We start from the raw sequence: 23,336 nt of genomic DNA on the forward strand, positions 1-23,336 counted from the left end.
TTAATTTGCCTCTGCATTGGATTCATTCTTTAGACACAAAGGCTACGCCTGCATTTATATACAGTCTGCCGTCATGTCTATGGCATCCATATGTATTTGTAGCCTCTGTGTGTGTGTACGCCTTCCAGCAGCTGTCTGTACTTCATTAGTCTCCTTCGGTTAGGTGAAGCAGTCTGACTCGGCATGCACTGTGACAGCTATAATCTCACTAATTGGGATGGTGGCGGATTTGGTTTGAATCGGAGTTAATGTCCGTTCACCAGGCTCCTTTTGTGAGGAAATAATAAGGCCTTCAACTCAGCCATGCAACAGATGAGGACAAAAGCAGAATGGCTTGGCAAGCGGTTTTAAGCCCCATCTTACTAATTAACAAGGGAGGACAGATGAGAGGAAGGGGAGATGCATGGATGGATGCATGGGATGAGAACTGTTGCTGACGCCGGGCTGGACTTCTAAGGAATTTATGGTCCAAATTATTTTGTTTCTACTGGTGATGAGCATGCTCTGAGGATTATAATGCGTTATTCCATATAACATATGTCGAGTCCTACAAAAAAAACTGTCCACAGACTATGCAGCAAACTTTCTGGGAAATAAACTAATATTGAAAAGAAAGCCTTGACGGGCTTGGGGTGGGACCTATATAAACACCCATTACCACTCATTTATCTTGCAGAAACAAATACATCACTTTAGACGCCTTTGCTGATGTGCCAGTGAAAAGTGCGAAAAATCACTCATCACTAGACTAAAACTCTCCAGACATTTACTGCACCACATCAGCAAGAAACAACTGAGTTCCAGCTGTGTTTTGGTTCCAATTCTGGCTGCAGCTCTAACAGATGTTTACCACCAGCCCGCCTAGAGAAGAACAAGTGGTCCACAATGGGTTCTTCTGATTTCATAGTTAAAAGCATGCACTATAATCCTGTCTGATGACATGATGATGGATGTACATACATAAAATCATCAAATGCCTCCATTTCCTAAAAAAACAGGTCATGTCAATACTATACACTACAATAATTCAATACTATAATAAATTTAAGGGACATTTCGCAATCTATAAAAAATGAATAGTCATATTAATACCCATACTTAGAGCCTCCTTTATAACATTACTTAAAGTTGTTACATCATTGTTTACTGTGATAAAATCATTTGGTCCCTGTTTTTTTTCCTGCAGGAATTCCTGTGGGGATTTAATCTCTCACAGAAAAAAAGAAAATGCTATTAGACCATTTAAATACCAGATAGGTGTTGGCTTTACCTATTTCACTTTTCGAAGAATGAGCTGATGCTGATTAGGTTTTAGACAAGTTAAATTACATGCAGCAAATCGAGTTTGGTGATAAATGTTTTTCCTTTCTCCTAGATTTAGGGGAAAAGAAAATATATCTTAGCTTGGTTTTCTCAGACAAACAGAGGCTGCTGATATTGGTGACACACAGTACCGAGGGAGTGATGAAATGAAATATACAGTAACACAAAATTGCAAATTGTCACTTTTAGAGAGGCTCGTTTGTCATAACAGCAGGGTGTTGATCAAATCAACTCAATAATAGATACCAAATTGCTTTTAAAACCTAGGTGATAGGTGATAAAAAGAAAAAATACCTTCAAACCAGATGCTTTATTACATTCTATGGTTATTGATTCAGGCCTAAAAACACTTCTAGCTTACAAAGTTAATTATGCAGGCTCATTTTTCCATTTTATAGAAAACAGAAGAAAATACATAGATGATAATATAATGCAATTATCTGGCTGGTTATAGTAGCTTTGAGGCCTAAGCAATCGTGTTCATCTTTTTACTCTCTCCACTGCCTGTCCGAGTAAATACAACCTATTGAAGGTGAGCAGAGAGCTTGTACTCCCATTTAAAGAAGGAGTGGAAAAAACTGTCATACAATTCTGCTTACGAGAATTACTTCTGGGTCAATAAGTTGAACAAACCAAGTGAACATTCAGTAAAGAGAATCCACTTAAATGGTCAGGAATGCTTAGGTTTGAAGGGAGGGAAGTACACAGAGGGGATTAAGGGGGAAAGTTTGTAGCTCCGCAGACGTACATTTTAAGACCCCCTCCCCTCCTGTTTTCATGAAATGTCAAGATGAGAGTCTGGAACTCAATGTACTGAACACAAGACACAGAAACTCCTGTCCAAAATTTTATTTGCAGTAGTCTGCATTCAGGTTATGTCAGAGGTAATATCTCTAACTCAACTGTTTTTTTGCAGGGAGAAACATTCGCTTTTACTCATGCCTCAGCTAAAGAATGTGTAAAAGCGAATGTTTCTCCCTGCATAATATCACAACAAACATAATATCATCCAAGTCTTATCTGACAATCTAACAGTAAAGACTTGGATGATATTATGTTTGTTGCGCTCATAAAAAAAAGACTTCGGTGTTTGTGTGTGTTTGTGCGTGCCTTGTGTGTGTTTGTGTGTACCTGAGCAGTGGGGCAGTGGCCCACTCCAGTGTCCATTCAGTTGACAGGTGAGTGATGAGTCTCCAATGAGCTGACGATCACTGAGGCAGGAGTAGCGTACCGTGGAGCCAAAGGTAAACTTCTCCCCGCTCATTACACCATGTGGAGGTGTGCCTGGGTGGCCGCAGTCCACCTCTGCATGACAGAGTGTGAGAAGAGAAAAGATTGTCATGAAACAATGGATGTTTTGGATGCAATATCTGAAAGCACTTCATATAATCAACCTTTGCACTGTTGCTGGTGAGACCTCAGGTTGTTTTCCATTCATAAAGAAATATTGTTATTTCTTAGCATTTTGGTATTAGTTAACCACATTTTCTGTGTAACATGAATAAATCGCTAAAGCACAGGAACCAATCTCACATACTGTGAATTTTGACTGAATCCACTGCACAGTTCAGAGAGTTTTGTGTTAAAAGAGCAACATGAGTAGATTAATGTGACTTAATATGTTAAACAGAAATGTAAACTACACCCTTGTCATTTTTCAAAGCTGTTTTTTTCGATGTGGAGTCTAGACTGTAAGTACTTGGACTGCTTTCCTTTGTTCTTTTGGCTCTGTGTTTAAGCATGTTCAATTTAAATTGGCATAATGGATTCTACATTAAAGTGCCAAGTCTCAGCTTTAATTTCAGTATGTTGACATTACATAAAGATAACTTTGATGGAGATAAGGCTTTTAAGAATATAATGTTAAATGTAGTTGGGCAGATGATGTCCATCCATCTTCACTGCTGCCACCTTTAGCCTTAGATTGTTGTTGGCTTAAGTCTAACCAGCAGCACATACACTCCAGCTCAATCAGGCCTTAAACTGCTCCTTGAAAGGATCACAGTCCTGCTGAATCATGGAAGGTCAACCAATAAGTATTGATGTATTTGACTGAATCTAAGAATTCTCTTGTACAACTCCTTATGTTGCTGCTTCTGTCAGCAGTGCAATCAATCATCATTAAATACGACATGCTGTGCTATGCACAGCCATATGTTCATTTTTCTCATGACAGAAGCTTTTTTTGTTTTAGTTCACAACTCCTCCTGTTGCTATTTTGCATTTTTTATTCTGGCTTCTCTGGAGAATCCTCTGAGGTTGTGTCCATGAACTCACCATGCAAATGATTATCTGATCATCCACATGGCTTGCACTTTTTGCCCACCGGCTTTATGAACATATGTGTAGCTGTTTTTTTTGGCAATTGAACTATGATTTCCCTCGATAGGTTTTAGCAACCAAGGCTCATTATTAATTTCTTACCTTGCATGGTACCCTCTTTTCTTCTCACACCGACAGACAACTTTACCTGCATCCTAATTATTTAAGGCACTCATGTGAGCTCCTTAGAGCATTAAACAACACACAGCTGCCCTCAAACAGTTCTTTCATAATCCAAGTACATCTTAGAGTTAACACTTTGATGTGGCGTCTATTATTGTATTTCAAATTGAATGTACTGAAGCACACAGCTGAAAGAAAGGAAAAATTAGCTGCTTAAATACTTATGGTCTCAAGTGTGATAGATGCACTTCTTAAATGATTTAACAGATGATTTTAGGCCTTAAATGTATTTTTTTGTGCATTACTGTCTTTGTTAAATGATTATTTTTGACCTTTATTTGTGTTTGTGACTGCTGTCATTTAATCAGCTTACTCTCATAATGCAAAGTAAGTTTCTGTAATTTTGCAAAGCTAATTTTTTAACAAAGAGCCACTGATGCCTGTAGCGGGGAATAAACATTTGAGACAGCCACTCCTGTGTATCTTTTTAATTACCATTCCGTTTGATAAAATACAGGCTGGGCATCATCTCTCTACCATGAAATGAAGTGCTTTTTGAGCCTGTATGCAAAATGTAGAGGTTTAGATAATTTCACCTGAAATCACTTACTGTTGAAAGACTTGTGCAAAAACAGAGTGTAGGATGAACCAGACACTACACCATCAACCGTCACTGCTTTGTGTTGATGGTTGTTGCAGTTTAAGTGCTTTGGAGGAAACATTAGACACAGCCTGACAACTAGTCCTATGACAGCCCTCTTATTATTGAAATGATAATAAATAATGATAAAAGAGCATGTTGTGGACCAACAGCTTAGAAAAATATAAACATGACAATGACAAACATCCTTGAATATAACATGAACGAATTCTTTGCTGCTACTGTACCGATGCACTCTGGTAGAGGTTTGTCCCAGTGGCTCTCCGGCTGGCATGTCAGCACCGATGACCCAAACAGGTAATATCCAGGGTTACAGTCGTAGAAGACGACACTGCCGAACGTGAAGTTGCCATGTTCGATTTTACTTTCCCTGATAGAGTTGGCAGGGATACCTGGATCTGTGCAGTTAACCACTGTATGAAAAACAGGAAGAAATGAAGTTATGCTATTATTAATTCTTCAAGTAGTTTAATCATAATGGAGGAATACAGGCAGAAGAATACTGATAACAGTCCAATTAATTTATTTATTGCTGAGCAGGATATTTCAGCTAAAATAATCTCAGGCAAATTACTGTTGGAACTGCATAGTCATGTGATTACTTGTTGAACTAAATGTAAAAAAAAGGACCTGCTGCCCTTTCCCAGATTGATCCTCTCTTATTTGTCTCTTTATAGATTCAATTTACTATCACTCTTCTTTTAATCATTGTGTGTGCTGTGATATTGCAGTGATGGGACAGATGCAGAACCATTGCTGGCAACTTTTCAAAAACATCATTTTATTATGATTTTTAAAAGACAATGTAAATGCATTACTGATGAGCAGAACCGGTCAGTAATGTTTACTTGAGCCAAAGTGAATATTCACTTCTTGGCAATGTTTCCAAACACATCTTATAAAAATAATGGACATCTGCAGTTCTGTTGTGCTGCTTCAGTAAGGTGTCTGATTCCTGCCAATGCCTCTTATAACTATAATGGTATAAATATTGTGACATAGAGTGCCATTGTAAATGTTCTCTCACAGCCTTTTGATGTGTGATGTTTGTTGTCACCTTCGCCCAAGTTGTATAGTAACTATAGCAGCCATGTGTGCTGTATGTTTGGCACAGTGCAAGATGGCAACACAAAACCGTTATGTGGCTTTGTGCCTAATTTACTTTACCCAGCCTCGTCATTGGGGATGCTTCCTGAAAGCTGTGGAGCCTCTCTTTGCTTGGAACCTAATTTGCATAAATGCTAACTGTCAGCATGTTACCTCGTGAGTTAATAATAGAACTGTTGACATGACCTAATCAGTGCTTTTTTTCCATTTATTCTACAAAGGGGAAAACAAAGGAGCACAGGCTATATTAAGCACTGTCGATAATAATAATACCTACTGCTTCCTCTGTGAAACCAAAGGCACATCTATTGTCACAAATTCACTTTTAAAAAGTCGTCTCCAAAACCCTCTCTGCTGACAAGGTGGTTGAGTTAGCTGAGGGTGAATTTAAGTTCAAAATGACATTGAATTTAATCAATAATGCAAATGTGTGACAAAGCTGTCCGAATGTGAGGAAATCTTAGTGAGTCAAACAGACATTTTGACAAAGGGAGTCGTGACAGTTTAATATGATCACACTCTTTTGATCTTTTACCAGGTCTGTCTCTGTGGTGCTATTCACAGTAATGAAAACTGTGTCTCTTCACATCCAACTGCCAACAAAACCCATGCCAAGAAGAGAGGTATTTTTAAATGGGCTAATCCTGGCAAATCTATCCTTGGCCCTAATAATCCAGAAGTAGCAGCCCAATTAAGGCCACACAGGACACTATTCAGATCCATGCCTTTAATTACATGATGTGTCTCCTTTTCTATAGTGTAAACCTGTTAATGCCGTAATGCAGTTTCTACCTCCATTTAGCACATTTTCACAAAATGAGGAAATACAACCTGAAAAAAAGGTTCTTTTCCTAGTATGAAAAAAAAAAATCAAATTGCTCAGTGGTAGTTACACACAAAAATACCTGCATTGCCACTGGCTGTGAACACACCACTAATGAGCCTAACCTGGGCAAAATACAATTGGTCACAGGAAAAAACAGCCATCATCTGAGGCCAATAAGATCTCATCCACTGAATGCATTCTGAGCTTTCGTGCCTTCAAAGTAATCTCTCCCTGCAGCGAGCCTCTTGGTAAAAAACTGGCAGTACAATTGTAGAAACAATTCCCCATTTACTTTCCTCTTTCCATACATTCACCTGTAAGCTCATTATTGCAGTTTCCCTTCTTCTGCTCTGAGCCCAAGGCTCCAGATGTCATTGCCTACTGTTCAACTCTGAAGCAGAGCAGGTAGGGGCTTCTTTCATTCAAATCAATAGATGTGTGAGCACCACCTCTGCCTATTTGGCTTGTTTGCCTGTGCCTTTGCAAGCTGGCCGTCACTGCCTGCTGATTCCTGAATGATCATGATACATCTGCTGAATTCTTGTGGTCATCCTAGCTTTAGATCCCTGTATAATCACAAAGCGCTTGCAAAAAGCTATCTCATTCCATTCCAACACGTTGGCTGGATCCTATTTCTGCTTGCTGGCAGCTACATGTTTCACTTAGGCCACAGAAGCAGCGCTGGATACACTTTGGTATATAAAATATGAAAACTCTTTTAGTTGCATTTATACATCACTCTTCAGAAACGAGTCCTTGCAGAAGGTTAATTAGATGCATATGAATAGGATGCTTCTGCCCATAAATAAAAAATGAATTAAAAAAACCTTGCTTTTGACTCCTTGTCTGTGTACCAAGGGACACAAAAGGTCTATACATGGAACTAAGCTGTCAAAATACATCTGCATCCATTGGATACTTTCAGCCACTCAAGCCGACAGCCAGTCATACATTCTGCAGGTGCTTCACAGCCTTACCTCTGCATGTCGGTGGCTGTTGGCTCCACTGGCGGCTGGCCTGACACTGAGCTGTGGAGGGTCCTTCCAGGGTGTAGCCTTTGTTGCAGGAGAAGCGCACCACATCATTGTAGTTGAAGCCATCGCCCATGGTGCGGCCATAGATGGGGCTACCAGGGTGGCCACATGTAACGGCTGAATTTGACACGCATCACCCATGTAAGTGATGAGGTGTAGAGAGGAGGATGGAAAAGGAAATGAAGCACAGACAGGATACAATGGAGAGCAAATAAGAGGAGGTGAGAGAAATATGCAGAGTATGTGAAAAGACGGAGAGAGGAAGAGAAAATTCAATAACAATGATCGAGGTCACGTACAGTGACACCTGTCATAGAAAAGTCATTATCATATAATTAACCTCAGAGGACAACAGGGGAGTCAGAAGAACTCAAGGCATAATGTAAATTGGGAAAGGGTAAATGGCACAAGCCAGTCATCAACAGAGCAGGAGAATCACATTATGAGGATATGTACATACTGTTGACTGATTTCAGTATTGTATTTATGGAGCAGGAAACTTTCAGAACATTTTTACAAAATGCTGAATACATTTGTATTTGTCTGAAATGGTCAATTGTGCCATTTATTTTTAAGCACGTTCACATCAATTCTCAAACCTCCCCAGCCTTTTTTCTCTCCCTGCTGATAAATACACTTGCACGCAAACTCCTCACCCTGCAAGCAGCCAATCATCAGGTGAGAAGTGGTACTTACGGATGCAGACTGGGAGATGCCCAGACCAGTTGTGGTCCTGCTGACAAATCCGTACTGAGGAGCCAATGAGTCTAAATCCAGGATTGCACTGGTAAACCACCGTGTCCCTGTAACCAAAGTTTTCTCCGATCACCTGCCCGTTCACAATCTGCTCCGGTATGCCACAGTGTCCGGCTGCAAGGTAGTGGAAAAAAAAACAAAAAGATAACTAACGAAGGCAATCACAGCACATTGTCAAAACGAATGATCTCAGTCAGTCTTCAATATGTTGCAAAGCCTTAGTCCAACATTTTGTCATTTGAATAATGGCTGGCAGTGACTCCCACTAAACTAATGGAGGTTAGTTGCCAGGTAGAAGCACAATTTAAATTGTGTTATCGCTTTTGAATATTTTTGCATTTTGACAACAAAATTAGGAAGGGAAAAAGTGGTGCTTTTTTTTTTAAGTCTTGGAATTATAATGCAGGCAAGCAAAATCGGCAAGTATATTCATGAAACATGTTGGATTTGGAAAGCATTTTTCAGTTCATTATCTCTGAATTATTATTTGTAAATTCAAACCAGCTTCACTCGTGGTGATAACTGTGCCTCTCTCATCTATAGTAGACACAAAAATGCATGTGAAACTCCTCAAAATCTGTGCAATACGCTCATGCACATAATCGCATTACTTTCAGCTACAATAAATCCCTTTCAGAGAGCAGGAATCTTCCTGAGATTTCCACTGCCACTTAAAACCTGGGAAATTGCCACTGACTGCAAGTCTGATTTCCCTAATTCACTCCTGCACCCAGAATCTCAGCCGAGCATTTTATTATCGCGCTCCAGTCGAGAGCGGCCAGATTCTATGAAGATAGTGCTGAAGTAGGTGACTATACAGAAATGGCGCTAGCCAAGTTAATCCGTACAGTCATATCACTAAACAAGTGAAAGGTGGCCTTTTTTTAATGAATGAAACCAATCTTGGGCTGTTGCAGCCACACAGCTGATAGCTGTACTAATGGTATCTGCTAGAGGAAACCTTCACTTTCAGCTGATGTGTGGGTTTGTAGCTCAAGTAATGACATACTTATCATTGTCTTTGACAGCAGAGAGCTGTAGATTTGATATATCCAAACAACACTCAAATTGTGCTGGAGCAGATTGGCAAGTATCTCATAATTTCAGGGAAGCAGAGGCTCTTTCAGCTGTTTTTAACATTTTAACATCAAATCACATTAACTTAAAGGCTTTAACAGTACAGCACCACAAGTAGTTCCCAAAGGTACCTGCATATTTGCAAAAACTTTTGTCTCTACAAAGTTGGAGCCAGTATGACGGAAAACAAATTGTGCATCTTCTAAATGATTTAAAGCCTTTTCAGTTGGCAACAGCAGCAATTACATTCACCCTCTACTTTCCCAGCTGGTTCTATTGTGGGCATGCTGACCCAACCAAAATGCTCATACGGTTTTTGACCCAAGTCAAGGCTGTCTTTTAATGGAGAAATATTGAGCTAATTTTTATCTCACTTTTTTTACACAGGGGCTCCACAAGAAGAGCTTTGCATGATTTAGAGTTAATAACATTAACCTGTTATGCATCTGCTCGGTAAAACCATCTGTTTTAAAGACAGGAAATATTGATTTTAAGTTCTTTCAGCTCTTGTACAGTTGTTGTAAACAGGGTAAATATCTTGTCTTGTTTATTTCTGCCTTAACGGTGGGCTTTTCACATGGGGGTCTTTGAGGATTGACTTGCTTTTGGAGTCAGCTTCAAGTAGCCAGAAAAGAAACTGCAATTTCTTGGCTCTGCTGCACTGACTTCTTGGTCCAGTGCTTGTGAGTACCTGCTTTACACACGCTTCTGTAGTAACATCAATTACACTGCTGTCTGAGAATCTTCACAGACATGAGGTGTCTTGCTCAAATTAAGTACCATTGCATGCTCAAGCTAGATTAAGGTCTAGAATATGAGAGGATATAAACTAAAAAGATGCAGTTGATCATGTCTCCTATGTAAGAATGCAGCTTTGCCATCAATTTCAATAAAAAAACATAAGACACAGTATATATCAAAAATACAAACATAGTATGTGTCCTCTAAACGTTAAAAAGAACATTTAGATCCTGCTTACCAAGGCACTGAGTCTCCATCCCACTCCAAAGGCCAGACAGAAGACACTCCCTTACAGTAGACCCAGTTAAAACATAGCCAAGGTTACAGCTGAAAATGGCTGTTGCTCCAAAGGTAGTCTGGGTCCCAATTTTCTTCCCATTAGGAGGAGTGGGAAGATCGCCACAGGAAATGACTGCAATAAGATGAAGAGGATAGTGAAAGGAAGAGGAAGGAGGTGGAAGGAGTGGCAGGAAAATGAGAAAGAGAGAACAAGAGAGAGAAAAATGGGAGATGGAAGTTGGCTTACATCTTTGGAGTCAATGGGAGAGCACAGTCATTTACACCCATCTTACCGACCTTAATGCGATAAAAGGTGACCTGTACTATTTCATGGGGAGGATAATGATGGTGTTTGCCTTTGTCCTAACATCTTTCATCATGCTGGCTGGCATCTCCTCTTGCCATTACACAGACTATTCAGCTCTTTTGCTTCTCAAAAAGCAGTTCCCATGGCAGCAGAGAAAGGCTTTTATTTCTGATTCCCACAATAAACAATATCTAACCTATGCTGAGAGTGGAATAGCTGAAGAGAACACCAAAGTGTACCATTGGACTGCTAATGAAGTGTGCTATGAATGCACTATTCAATCTTCAGACAATGTGAAGTTACATAATATATGAATCTAGTGTACCTGAAGACAAGACACATATTTTTGTTTTAGTTTGGCTTCAATAAAACTAATGAAACATATATACGCTGTATGTGAACGTAGTCTACAAGTGCTGCGTTAATGTGTTGTGCAGTCGCAGCCACTCACTTCTACATCGAGGTCTCTCATTTCTCCAGCTCCACACTCCATTGGCCAAGCACTGAATGTGGGCAGGGCCGATACGATAGTATCCAGGATTGCAGGTGAAGATGATTTTAGTTCCATACTCATAGTGAGAACCATTGACTATCCTCCATTTGCCATGATCCAGAGAAAAGGAGCTCAGACTGGGGCATGTCATCACTGAGAAAAGAACAAAAAATAAAATAAAAAACAGAAAAATAAAAAACACAAATAAACAGGGTTGAGTGTTAGTTTTATATTAATAAAATTGATTTTTTTCTGTTTCAATTTCTTCTTTTTTCTGATATGAACACACAGCAGAGTCAAAACTTATATGGAACAACCCATTATGCAGAGGACATACAAATAGTTACAAAGGATTTTTGTAAGCAGTAGAATAAACTAATCAATGTGCTGCATTTATACAAATGTTCTTCAAATCTATTTATGAGCCAGCACCAAAACAGTCCCAAAAACAAACTCTGTTTCCCTTTTTTTGCTATGAGACACATACAGTATGCAGCAGGGAATAAACACTGGTCTCAAAAGAAAACAATGTTGTCAATCACTCTTTACACTGACTTTCAAACTTGTGGAAGTTGTACTGTCATTGTAAAACACCCCAGTGCCGACTACAGAGTTCCTTTCAGCTATTATCCTCTTTTTATCCATCCATCTTATCGCTACACAACAAATAAGTGTTTTTGTAGTAAAATTGCAGCTGCATGGTTCTGAGGGACTGCAGCCTGCATTTTATGACACCTTCCATTAGAGTACAGTTTTGTTAAAACTGTTTGATATTCTACACGTTCTCCAGAGGATTTTTTAAACTCTCACTTGAATGTTCTCTAATTCAAAGCATGCGTCTTCTCCACAACTTTTCCTCACCATTGCCTTTCAACTTCTCCTTTCCCATGGCTCAAATGCACTGTGAGTTTTCACCTATTCAGAGCCAACACTTCACGAAGGCCTCCATAAATCTTATTTCAGTTTAGTATTTTAATAAAAAGAAAATGCTTTCCCATCATCATCCCTCAAATTTTCAAAGCTGAATATAGGCCTCTGCATTTGCTCTCTTGAAATCACTCTTCTTTCTCTACATCCCCTCACATCCCCTACTCACCGATGCACCGGGGTATCTTGTTGTGATTGCTCCAGGTGCCGTCTGGCTGGCAGACTGTGGTCGTCAGCTCTTTGGAGGAGAGCCGGTAGCCGCTATTGCAGAAGTAGGTCACCCTTGTGCCGACGGAGTAATCAGCGGCGAGCACACCTCCATTCACTGGTGCGCTGGGCACGCCGCATGACACAGCTGCAGGCGGCAAGAAAACCACTGTCAACACACATGTTCAACAACATGCATACTGGGGAGATGCCTGGAAAGTCCAAGCACTGTAGGCAGGCAGCACACATTCACCTAACATACCATAATCCTAGTGCTAATACACAGTGCAACCCCTCTGTGGTGCACTGACAAGCATAACCTTTTTATTTTATGCAAGAAGTAGTTTATTTTTGTATTTTCCTTTTAAATGGGTACCACCTCAACTAGAAAACAATTGCCCTTTGGTGGCACCGAACACAAAGCAAAGTACCACATTTTCTGGAATGGAAAACAGGACACTTACTGCTAAAGTCAACATTTGAGATTTTCACACTAGCCCATGTGATAGCAGCACATATGTAATCTGCATATGCTGTTTATATCACATGCTCAATAGTAATTTGGTTAAGAAATCAGCAATTATATGAGACACTCTACACAGAGGGATCTGGGTTACTGTAGCCTCAGTGATTAGACTGAACAGAATGCTAGCCAGCAAGTTTCAAGGTGTTTATCATCAATAAGGGGGGACTGAAGAGAGCAGGGGGACCAATATCTGCAGGGCCACATTCTACAGAAACAGTTATGGTAATGGAGCATATTCTACAATTGTGCACCAAAAAGAACTGTACTGCAAAAACATCCGAACGTGAGAATCTTGGCTCTCAACACCCCATGAGAGAATCAGTCAACACTGATTTTGTGAGTACCCTTTATCATGACAATTTAACAGATACTAATCAAAAGCAGAAGAAAAGTTTTCTTCACTGCAGAGGAAAAGTTCTTTTTATTTAAGATCATCAAAGTTTATTCGGTCAGAGGGCCTGAAAATTATTCATTAACACAAGTCACTGATAATTGTCTGAGAAGCATGAGCAACACTGATGGATTCATATCTATAGTCTTAACATATCATCCACAGGAAAAAAAAAAAATGAAACATTGAATGCACTTTCGGTTGAACAGCGAACAGATGGACAGCATCTGTATGAATATATCAGCTCATCTGCAGCCAAGTTTGGGGTCGGCTAATCTGTGTGCAATTACCAAACCGATGGAATCAATCACAGGTGTGAAGCATTTCGAAATCATTTAAAAAAACATGTATACATATTTTGATTTCACTGCATCATGATAAGATCCAATTGAGCGCACCATCTGTTGATGTTTGCCACTGGCTGAGTGTGCCAGTAGTTGCAATCATGCACACGCAAATGCACGCATTTCACATGTGCACATCAAAGAACCCAATTAGCTGAGTTGAGCCCAAGCAGCAGCAGCAGACACTGCATGCTAATGGCAAGTTAGCCAAAGTAATTTGAAGAAGTGGAAATTGACAGAAGAGGGGAGGATTGATTTCTGTTTTCTTTCCACCTGACAGGGCACTGGCTCTCAATCAGCCTGGATTCAGCTCAGCTACTAACAACACAGGAGTGGGGCTTGAGCTGAGACACTCGGGTGCCTTAATCGCTTGCCTGTCTGCCTGCTCAGACAGGGGGCATAGCGGCAGTGACCAGAAGCAAAGAGCAGGGGGATGACTGAAGTTGGAAATAAGAGGCTGCCAGGGCCTATGAGCTCACCTTGACATGCAGGAACTGGCGCGTCCCAGGCATAGTAGCCATAGGTGGTCTTCTTGCACACAGCTGAACCTTTGCCGATCAGCTTGTACCCTCTGTCGCAGGCCCAGCGCACCACACTGTTAAGATGACCCCCAGTCTGGCTTACTACAAAGCCGTGTTGTGGGGAGTCAGGGGTACTGCAGTACATTGCTACAATGGATGGAGGAACACCAAAGGCGAGCAGGAGAGAAGCATGCCAAGGCAAGCAGAGGAGAAACAAACAGGAGAGAATGTGAGAATGAAGGAAAGAGAACAGAGAAAAAGATGAAATGCATTAACAAGCACCTCTAGAGAAAGACTTAGGTGAACATTTCTTGTTACAATAAGGCTCCATTATAAATGCAGAACAATAATGAGGGAACATGCCCGAGGAGTGTCACATCTATTTAGCACTCAGGCTGTGTGCCACACAGCAAAGGAAGTCCTCAAAATCACATTATTACCATTCCTCTCTGGCCTATGGGCATGCACATATTCAATTTGCTTTAACACATGCAGTACTTGTGCATCCTGCAGTTATTTGTTCCACAGCCATTCTTCCCGCCTCATCTTACAGTCCATCGCACACAGAAAAAAAGGTACATTTGATTCCCAGTGTGTGACCACACAATGGCCAATGGGACAGAAAATCCCAGGGAGGGCTGTGTGCTTCAAAAAGCTGTCAAGCATTTCTTCACTTCAGCACAACTGCGAGATAGGAGGGATTTCAGATGAAAAGACACACACTGCAGTTTAAATCAGTTCCTGTTCAAGTCAATCAAGTCAGGGAGGAGCTTTCCTTACAAAATTCATCACACCGACTGGCTTTCACAGGAACACTCTTGTGTATTAAAGCTAATGGAAAGACAACATGAAAAATGCATGTCTTTTGTGTTTTTTTTCCATTATTATTGATGCATTTCAAATGGAAGAAGGTCCCTGTGCTGCTCTTGCTTAGCACTGCTTGCTTTATTAAAGAGACAATTAAGAATTTAAACCTTTTGAAATTAAGGAGTGATAATGCAAGCCTTGTAGTGACTTTTCCCCCGCCCCATGGTTTCTGCGTGTGAAAACATCCCAATATATTGTGGGAAATTATTAGCAGGAAATCATATATTTGTAAATTGACCTATATTAAAAAATAACAAATAATACCCTGAAACAATCACAGCACAATGTGATGAATATCATGGGCTCCCATTTGCATCCATAATAATACAAATTATACAGTAGCTGCAGCTGAGGCTCAATAAATTATTGTCCCTACAGTTGAAAGTATCATTTGAAGTGGCTCAACAATGTTGTCTAAAATACAACTGCCCATGACTTTTATCACTTGTCTGCAACTTAATTACAAACAGCATTAATAAATAAAGAGAATATGATTATAAACTGGATACATACTTTGATACTCACCCACATATCTGATGTGGAAGCCGCGACGGTTCGTGCCGTGGTCAGAGGACCAGCGCAGCAGGAGCTGGTGGCCTGTAGTGGTGAGACTAAAGGGTGTTTCAATGTCACCACTGAGCGATGCAAGGTTCTGACTGTAGATGTTGGGACCTGAATACAAAGACACACACAGATTAACATCAGAAAACAGTCTTCACATAATAACAACATGTTTTCTTTACAAATATGACAAAAAAATTTAATAAATCTACAAAAGGCCAGCATGACCCACCATCAAATATCTCCAAGATGTCGAACTCTTTTTCTGTCTGGAAGAGTTCAAACTGCAGGGTGATGTTGTAACCCTTCTCCACGTTGATCAGCCAGGAACACATCTGGAGATTGGGGTAGTTATCAGGGTAGCCAGGACTTAAAATCACCCCCGTTGAGTCAAAGCGCACCTCGTGGGCTGGACATTGGACTGGAAGAAACAGAATAAACTGCATTAGAAGACAAGAAGTGGCAGAGGAGGAGAAACAAAAAGGGCGAGATGGAAGGTGAACCAGATATATAGGAGAAAGAATGAAAGGTAGAATAGGAAAATAGGATTTCTCCACTGCAACAGTAGAAATTACATTCAGAAAATAACGCCTGAAACAATTACATTTCACCAGGACTGATAATGCATCTACACTAAGGGCAGAGCTGGCGAGTCTGCTGGTTCCCCTCATATCAATCTATCAAATAATAATAGCCAGTAGGTGAGCCAGCCAACGTTGTATGGAAACTGATGTGTGTGTGTGTGTATGTGCCAGCATGTGAGTTCATGTGTGTCAGCTCAGAACATTCATTTCTGTTCATTTCCTGTAGTTTGACATGTCTGAAATAATGACAGCCCTGTTCCTTTCTTCTCCTTTTCTGCTGCAGAAGTTTCCCTTCTGAGTCACTAGTGAAGAAACATGATGTATACAAAAGGTTAATGCGAACAACTGTTCAATATAAAAAGGTCACGGGAAAAAAAATCAAAAAGAAATGGAAGAGGGACAGAATTATAAAAGAAAGCACTATGAATATTTTCACTGTAAAAGTTTCAACTGGCTGAGCTACTGCAGCTTTTATTTGACTTCAATAATAACCAGAAGATATGCTCTCCAAAAAGTCTAAGCTAGTTATTTAAAAATAATGCTTTTCTTTTCATCCTACTCTCTCTGTGGGCACTGAGGTCAAGAACATTTTGCGTTACCAAAATCAAATAAATTAAATATGTAAATAGCACAAACATGACTCGTACACAGCACAATCAATATTTATAGAGACACTTTGCGGTATTCATTTGGGAAGTAACAAATCTCAGCTCAATATATTCAGAAAAATAAATTGACATACCAATTTATTGTGAAACCAGAATATTTCTTCACCACTGTTTGGCAAACATAATCAATATTTCCTGTTCATACTTGTATTTCGTGATCAGCTGCTACTGAGCATATGGGAATGACTGAAAGGCGTGTTAACAGGCCAGATAGAAAAAGCATAAATGTTGAACCATGGCCCCTGTGAGATTTCATGTCTCCAAACTGAAGATAATTAAAGGCTGAGCACACAGTGGGTGGCAGTGAATCAGGTCAATAGTTAATCTGTTACTTTTGCCACTTTTAGTCTTAATTTTACAGTTATTACAGTTTATTATTTAAAGTCCAGGACATAAAAAAACTGAGTAGTTTTCTATGCAGTTAATGCAGTTACTGCTGCATTGGAGATGGAAGAATCATTTGTTGTACTTTTAGCATAAGAGTTATAGGCTACGTTCAGACTGCAGGTCTTAATGCTCAATTTCTTGGTGTTTACAAAATAATATGCGACCGCTACCACACTGTGGGAACGGACTGCGGCCTTGAAGTGACCCGCATGCGCAGAAGAGGACACGACGTCACACAATGTGTACTTGTGTAGCTTTGTTTATGTTAATGTCCGATCGCAGCCAACAAATTTACAACCAAATAATATTAAGAAGACGACTGAGAAGGAAGAGAGCAGTAGCTGCAGCGTCTGTACAGAGATGTGTGTGGGTGCGATATGGTGGGATAGTGATGTGGCTGCTTTTAGCGACACTGACTTCATTCATAATTTCATAATGACAAAAACCTTTGAATCCGTCTGTGAGCGCCTTTCTGTATCACTTTCACAGCAAGAGGGCCGACATCTCCCTCATCTATGAGGAAGCGTGTTGGAGTTGGGCTCTACTGCCTGGCAACAGGCGCTTGTTGCCAACACCGCTTGTCTGCCCACTCCTGTGTCACAGAATTTTGACGTCTGTCGCCTTTTACTGACGCAAAAGTCGGATTTATGCCGCGTAGCCATTCAGACTGAGGTCGCATTGGAAAAAATCGGATACATATCTGATTTAGGACCACATAGGAAAGTGGCCTGGGTTGGATTAAAAAAAAAACAGAATTGAGCTGTTCAGACTGTCATGACAATATAAGTTACAGGTCACATTCGTGCAAAAAAAATTGGATTTGGGTCACTTGAGCCTGCAGTCTGAACGTAGCCATACTCTCACTGGCAGTATGGAGCTCATTTGGGAACAATGGGTTAGTCTCGAGTTGGTGTGGTTACATCACTTCACAGGGCTAGTTCTTCTGCTGCTACTGACAGTGGTGGAATATCTGTCAGAGATCCACTAAAATTTAGGACAAAAAGCAGAATGACCACCTTCATGGCTATTGGCCTTGGCCACTCAACCAGTCACAAGAAACTGCAACTACAGTTTACAAAGACTTACATAATGTATTTAATACAAAACTTGGATTTAATAGTGCCTTATACGCAGTCTGGGTCAATACACATAAAATAAATCTGCTCTAGGTCCAACATCAGGGAAATAAATGAACTGATTCTACAGTTCATGTGTGATAACATGTAAATGTCTTTAATACAATATATATAATTCATTCAATATATCAGGGTTCTTTAACATAAACAACTGCATTTCTTTCAAAGAAAGGGTACTAACTAAACCAAAAGGTATTACTACACATCACTCAGATGATATTCTACAGCTTTAAGCTGCACATTAAACTGACTCACTTGACAAGACCTAATGCACTGTAAACAGAGTCATGTAGCAGGTGTTACTGAAACAATTAATCCCCCGTTACACATGACTTTAATAAGCTAGTGTTGCCAAGCAACAAACACAAATCTATCCAGTAAGAACAGTTATGGCTTCAACTCCTGTGCCTGAAACTTTAGGGGTGCAGGGATTCAAATATTAATCTTAAAAGGCTTAAAATACTTCATAGGATGAGTTCATAATGACCTCTGATACAAAATGTGTGGTGACTTTGCTCAACTACAAAAGCAGATATATATCTACTCTAATATATGTTAAAGTATGGCCAAAGTATGATGATCATACAGGTTTGAATGCAGTAAATGAACAAAAAAAAGAATGTCTAAAGACCACACGATCCAAAGTTAAACACACAGTTAAACAATAATACACAACCAAGCCATGGAGTAAATAGTGCTATCATGCAGTATCTCAATAGCCAGGCCTTTACAAAGAAGAGCTGGCATTCATTGAATCTCGTAAACACCTCAAGACTTATCCACCACCAAACCACAAAATGTTTACCTTTTTTTAGCACACTGCACATATGGAATTGAAATACTATGACACACATAGTGTGTATTTGCTTTTGTATTAGAGTTTCTAAAAAAAAAAAAAAAAAAAAAATCGATAGTTGAAGACTGGAACAATATGATATGTAATAGGGCTGAACCTCTATGTGGCAGATGGTTTACACAGCACAACAGTCAACTCAATTGTGCCTCTATCCTTGATCAAAGCTCCTGTATAACCTTCCTCATAGGCTTTGATGAACAACGGGGGCTGGGGAAATATCTTACAAACCAGGGGTATCTGGGCAGTGTTATTGCATAGCCACGCAAGGCCATCTCAGTGTTATCCCAAATGCATAAACTGACAATTAACAGAAGCATTGACAGCAAACAAAAAAGGCGGAACTGGGCAAGCACAGGAGGATTCTTTTTCCTGGCCTATCAGCAAGCTGCCGACAGGAAATGGCCCCTCACAAGCTTACTGTTGCAATTCTCCTGGAAGTGAATACCAGGTCAACTCAAATTAAATTCAACTCTATATGTCCCAAGGAGAGCAATTAGTTTCACGCTAGAGGTGGCGCAAGGACAGAATGTATCCAACACACAACACTGCAATGAATTCTCCACTATAATAATGGGGTGATCTATGAAAACGTCAAAGAAATTACAACCTCTAAAACTGTCCTAACATCGCCTGTGTAATGCTTGAAGCAGGTTTTACGTAGCAGTACGATAAGCAGTTATCTGACACATTTGTTATCCATGTTGGGCCTTACATTACTCATTTCAAAGCACATTTACTCTTAATTAGACTCATCTGGTCTTTCCTCCTATGACCCAAATTTTTTTATTCACAAATTAGTTTGATTAAGTTATCGATACCTAAGAGTATCCGTTGTCTTAGCAATGCACAGTACTATTTATAACATATCACCAAGGTTATTGTGATGCAGCAGCAAGAGATTTCACCTACTCCACAAACTTTCTTTTCTTTTCTGTGTCCTGTTATCATGTGTCGCTTTTATCAATCTTTAATGGAGGGCCTTCTGAGTTTTTCCTTTATCTGCCGGTTCCACAGCCTCATGGTAAAAGACAGGAGCAGTATGAACAGCATTGCTAAAATCTGTTCTAAGATCACTGTGGTGAAACAAAGAGATCTGAAATCCCAAAAATCCTTCAGACAGCAGCAAGTATTCTGACTTCTTCTGGATATGTCCATGAATTTATTCTCTTGCCATCAGGGCACCACTGTGATTTCTTTTTTTGCTCTAAATCAAACTAAAATTTCTTGATCTTTGTGTGTCATTGTTCGTGACTTATTTTTCTGATCCTTTCTTTCAGCTAGACTATAGATGTTGTTCCAAATTACTTTTGTTTGTTTTGTGTGATATTGTTTCATGTTTATAATAAGCTACACCAAAGCTGCCCTTGTGGAGTTAATAAAGTTGTTTGTTTTCCGTTGTGTATTGTATTAAAGCATATGCTGTCCAACATCAAAACAGTTTAGGACATCTCAAATAGTTGGATGATTGATTGCCTTTTAGTGTTCTACCAGAACAATCCTAACATGCTTTGCCTGTCTGAACTTGGCAGGTTAATTTAGTCACTCAAATTAAAGCCTGTGAAGTACAGTGTGTGAGCTGATGGGAGCTGCTTGGTGTTGGCAGCGCTCCGTGTAGTTAGTAACACATGAGAAGGTGAGCTGGCAAGACCAATGACAAGCGAGCTTGATTATCTTCCAGTACTCTCAAGTGACTGATTGCCCTTTCATGGCAAAAAAAAAAGATGATCGCTTATTGTTGCTGGTTTGCTTTTAAAAACTACCAATAGAGTTTCAAACAGTACTGTACTTTGCTTTCCTCTGCTTTAATCTCCTGAATGTCAGGATAACAGCATCTATATGTTACAATAGTGTGATGTAGTATGTAAACAAGCATTTTGCATCCTGTTTTCCATCTCTCTTTATTCTATATTGTTGAACAAGCTCATAAAACACTGCAGGACTTGTGCTTTTATAAATTATTAACTTTGAAAAATGCTGGGGTAAGCCCTATGCTGCACAGGTAAAGAAGACCCTGTTGTTAAGGTCTTGCCATACTGTTGGTCGCTCTGACGTGTGTGCATATATTAACGGAGCTGCTCACTGACAAGTCTTCATGGAGCCTTTATGAATAAAGTATGAGATAGTGTCTCGATCCTGCATCAACTACTCACGTTAGTCGGCTCGAGCTTTGCTGTGTCTATTTCTCTGTGCCGGTCGTATGCAAAATTCATTTCAGCCAAATTCCTACTGCAAAACTGTGTCAGCGGCACATTCACTACGGGTGGGAATGGGGTTTGATATCTTGGTTTAGGGGACCAAGGTATCAAACCAGACATCAAATAATAACAGCTGAGGATGGGCAAATAGGTTCCAAATCACTAGTTCTATTCAAGGAGGCTTCATGAATGCAGGCTACGGGTTTAGTTGGGTATCTGTCATGCCTTGATCACAAGTCCAAAGCTATTACTCAAGTTTCTAAGAATAAAAAAAGAAAAAGAAACAAACAAATGCTCATCGACTCAAGACGTTGTAGACAAACGACTTCAGGGCACTTCAAAAGACGCCTATCCACAGGGGATAGATGTTTCAGAGCACTCTGTTGTCGGAGACGGAGATGCACCGGCTCGACAGGCAGGCTGATGGCATTTGTTTTTTAGTTTAAACAAAATGTCTGATGCAGACAACACAGATATTTCTTTTCTTTGGCTTCTTGTTTGAAAATTAATCTTGTAACATGTAGCAGGCACTGAACATCATCCACACCTGTGAGGTCATTTAGTGGCATTAAAAGTAAGTAAGCTCTTTTATCTCTGCTTAAACTGGCTCCTCTACTTTATTGCATAGGAAGCAGAAATAAATATCTGTAATCAATTTAAAATGGATCATCTAGAATCAAACACTGATCCTATGGGAACACAGGTCTATGGGTCGGTAGCACTCTGACTCCGTAAATGTTGATAAATTAGGATAGAGACGCTGTTTGCCACAAGGAGCCTGCTGGAAGGGGCTCTGCTGGCAGTCTGCTAAATGATGCATCAACCCTGGGTGATGTTGACTGCACCCAACCTTGGCAGGGTGGTGTCAAGCACACATGCAGACCAGCATAGTTACGCTTACAGACCAGCATAGATACGCATACACAGAAATGTAGAGGAATGTGCACACACTCAGCCGGAAATATATTCATGGCACGCGAAAACATAAACCCACACTGCATAAAAACTAACCTTGACAGACTGGCGGTGGTCCGTCCATCTGTAGCCTCTCTCCAAGTCGGCAGGTCAGAATCTCGCTGCCCACCAAGGTGAAGCCTGGCAGGCACGAGTAGCGAATAATGTCCCCTGTGAGGTCATTTGCACCCGCAATCATACAAACACACACACAGGCCAGGGGTAGACATGAAAAAGCATCCGTTCATCCACCCACACACAAACACACACGGCAAAAAACTCCTTAGTGCAAGCACTTGAAACAGTAATCAACAACACATTTTGTAATGAAGATTGACATCCCCTTAGCCTTGGAGTACTGACGGCACTTCATTACATTACACAGCCACAGACTTGTACACAAGCAAACACACACACAATGGAAATTACACTCAGTTTCAAAGACAGAGAGTAAGGCAGCCAGTAGCCATATGACTTCCACTTCACTTTGCTAATCGTCTATGAACACTGAAAATACAAACAGCTTATAAGTAGAGCTAATTACTCCTGTGCACAAACTAATATTTTAATGCAAGAAGCCCGAATATAAAGAAGAAAGGGCAAGCAAAATGCAAATGAAAGAACATTACAGGTGGAAGGAGATGGTGGGTAAAATATTTTCTAAGCAGAGAATAAATTAATTAAATAATGACTAGCGACATTAGATATACCTATTCCAGTTATTTATCCCTTTTGTCCACAGCTGTCCAAGCAAATAATCTTAGGTCTAGTGCAAACTGATTTTATTATACACTGTCCCTGGGCAGCAAACAAGCAAAATAAAATAAGACAAACCTATTTCAAACTCGTCATCATCGGTTAGTATAGTGGCATTGGCGACAGGAGGGGGCGGCTGACACGTTCTCAGCTGGTAAGCTGTTGGAGAGAAGACAAACACTGCAACACAGTGTACTAGATGGGCATTCAACAAAAGAAGATGCACACAGGCAGTGTCTGTGTGTCGGGGTGTGTGTGTGTGTGTGTGTGTGTGTGTGTGTGTGTGTGTGTGTGTGTAAATGTGTATTCTCTATTCAGCTGCAGCAATCTTTGGTCTTCTATCACACTGAAACTAGATTAGATCATAAATTGCCAACTATCGCTGTCCGTGATCATCAAAAACCAAT

The 23,336-nt window shown here is 40.2% G+C and overlaps 1 protein-coding gene across 1 annotated transcript in view; it reads right to left on the reverse strand.

Moving 5' to 3' along the window:
• Nucleotides 1-23,336, reverse strand: part of LOC114448150 (CUB and sushi domain-containing protein 3-like) — a 184,495-nt gene that overhangs the window by 34,230 nt on the left and 126,929 nt on the right. Inside the window, exons 46-57 of the mRNA XM_028424904.1 lie at nt 23,008-23,088; nt 22,231-22,344; nt 15,626-15,814; nt 15,358-15,504; nt 13,924-14,112; nt 12,146-12,331; nt 11,008-11,202; nt 10,209-10,382; nt 8,093-8,266; nt 7,340-7,513; nt 4,657-4,842; nt 2,455-2,628 (exon numbers count right to left, since the gene is read on the reverse strand). Of these exons, the coding sequence (XP_028280705.1) occupies nt 2,455-2,628; nt 4,657-4,842; nt 7,340-7,513; nt 8,093-8,266; nt 10,209-10,382; nt 11,008-11,202; nt 12,146-12,331; nt 13,924-14,112; nt 15,358-15,504; nt 15,626-15,814; nt 22,231-22,344; nt 23,008-23,088 (1,983 nt within the window). The remainder of the gene's footprint in view (nt 1-2,454; nt 2,629-4,656; nt 4,843-7,339; nt 7,514-8,092; nt 8,267-10,208; nt 10,383-11,007; nt 11,203-12,145; nt 12,332-13,923; nt 14,113-15,357; nt 15,505-15,625; nt 15,815-22,230; nt 22,345-23,007; nt 23,089-23,336) is intronic.

This window comes from Parambassis ranga, chromosome 16 (genome assembly GCF_900634625.1).
Source record: "Parambassis ranga chromosome 16, fParRan2.1, whole genome shotgun sequence".
Classification (NCBI taxonomy): Eukaryota; Metazoa; Chordata; class Actinopteri; family Ambassidae; genus Parambassis; species Parambassis ranga.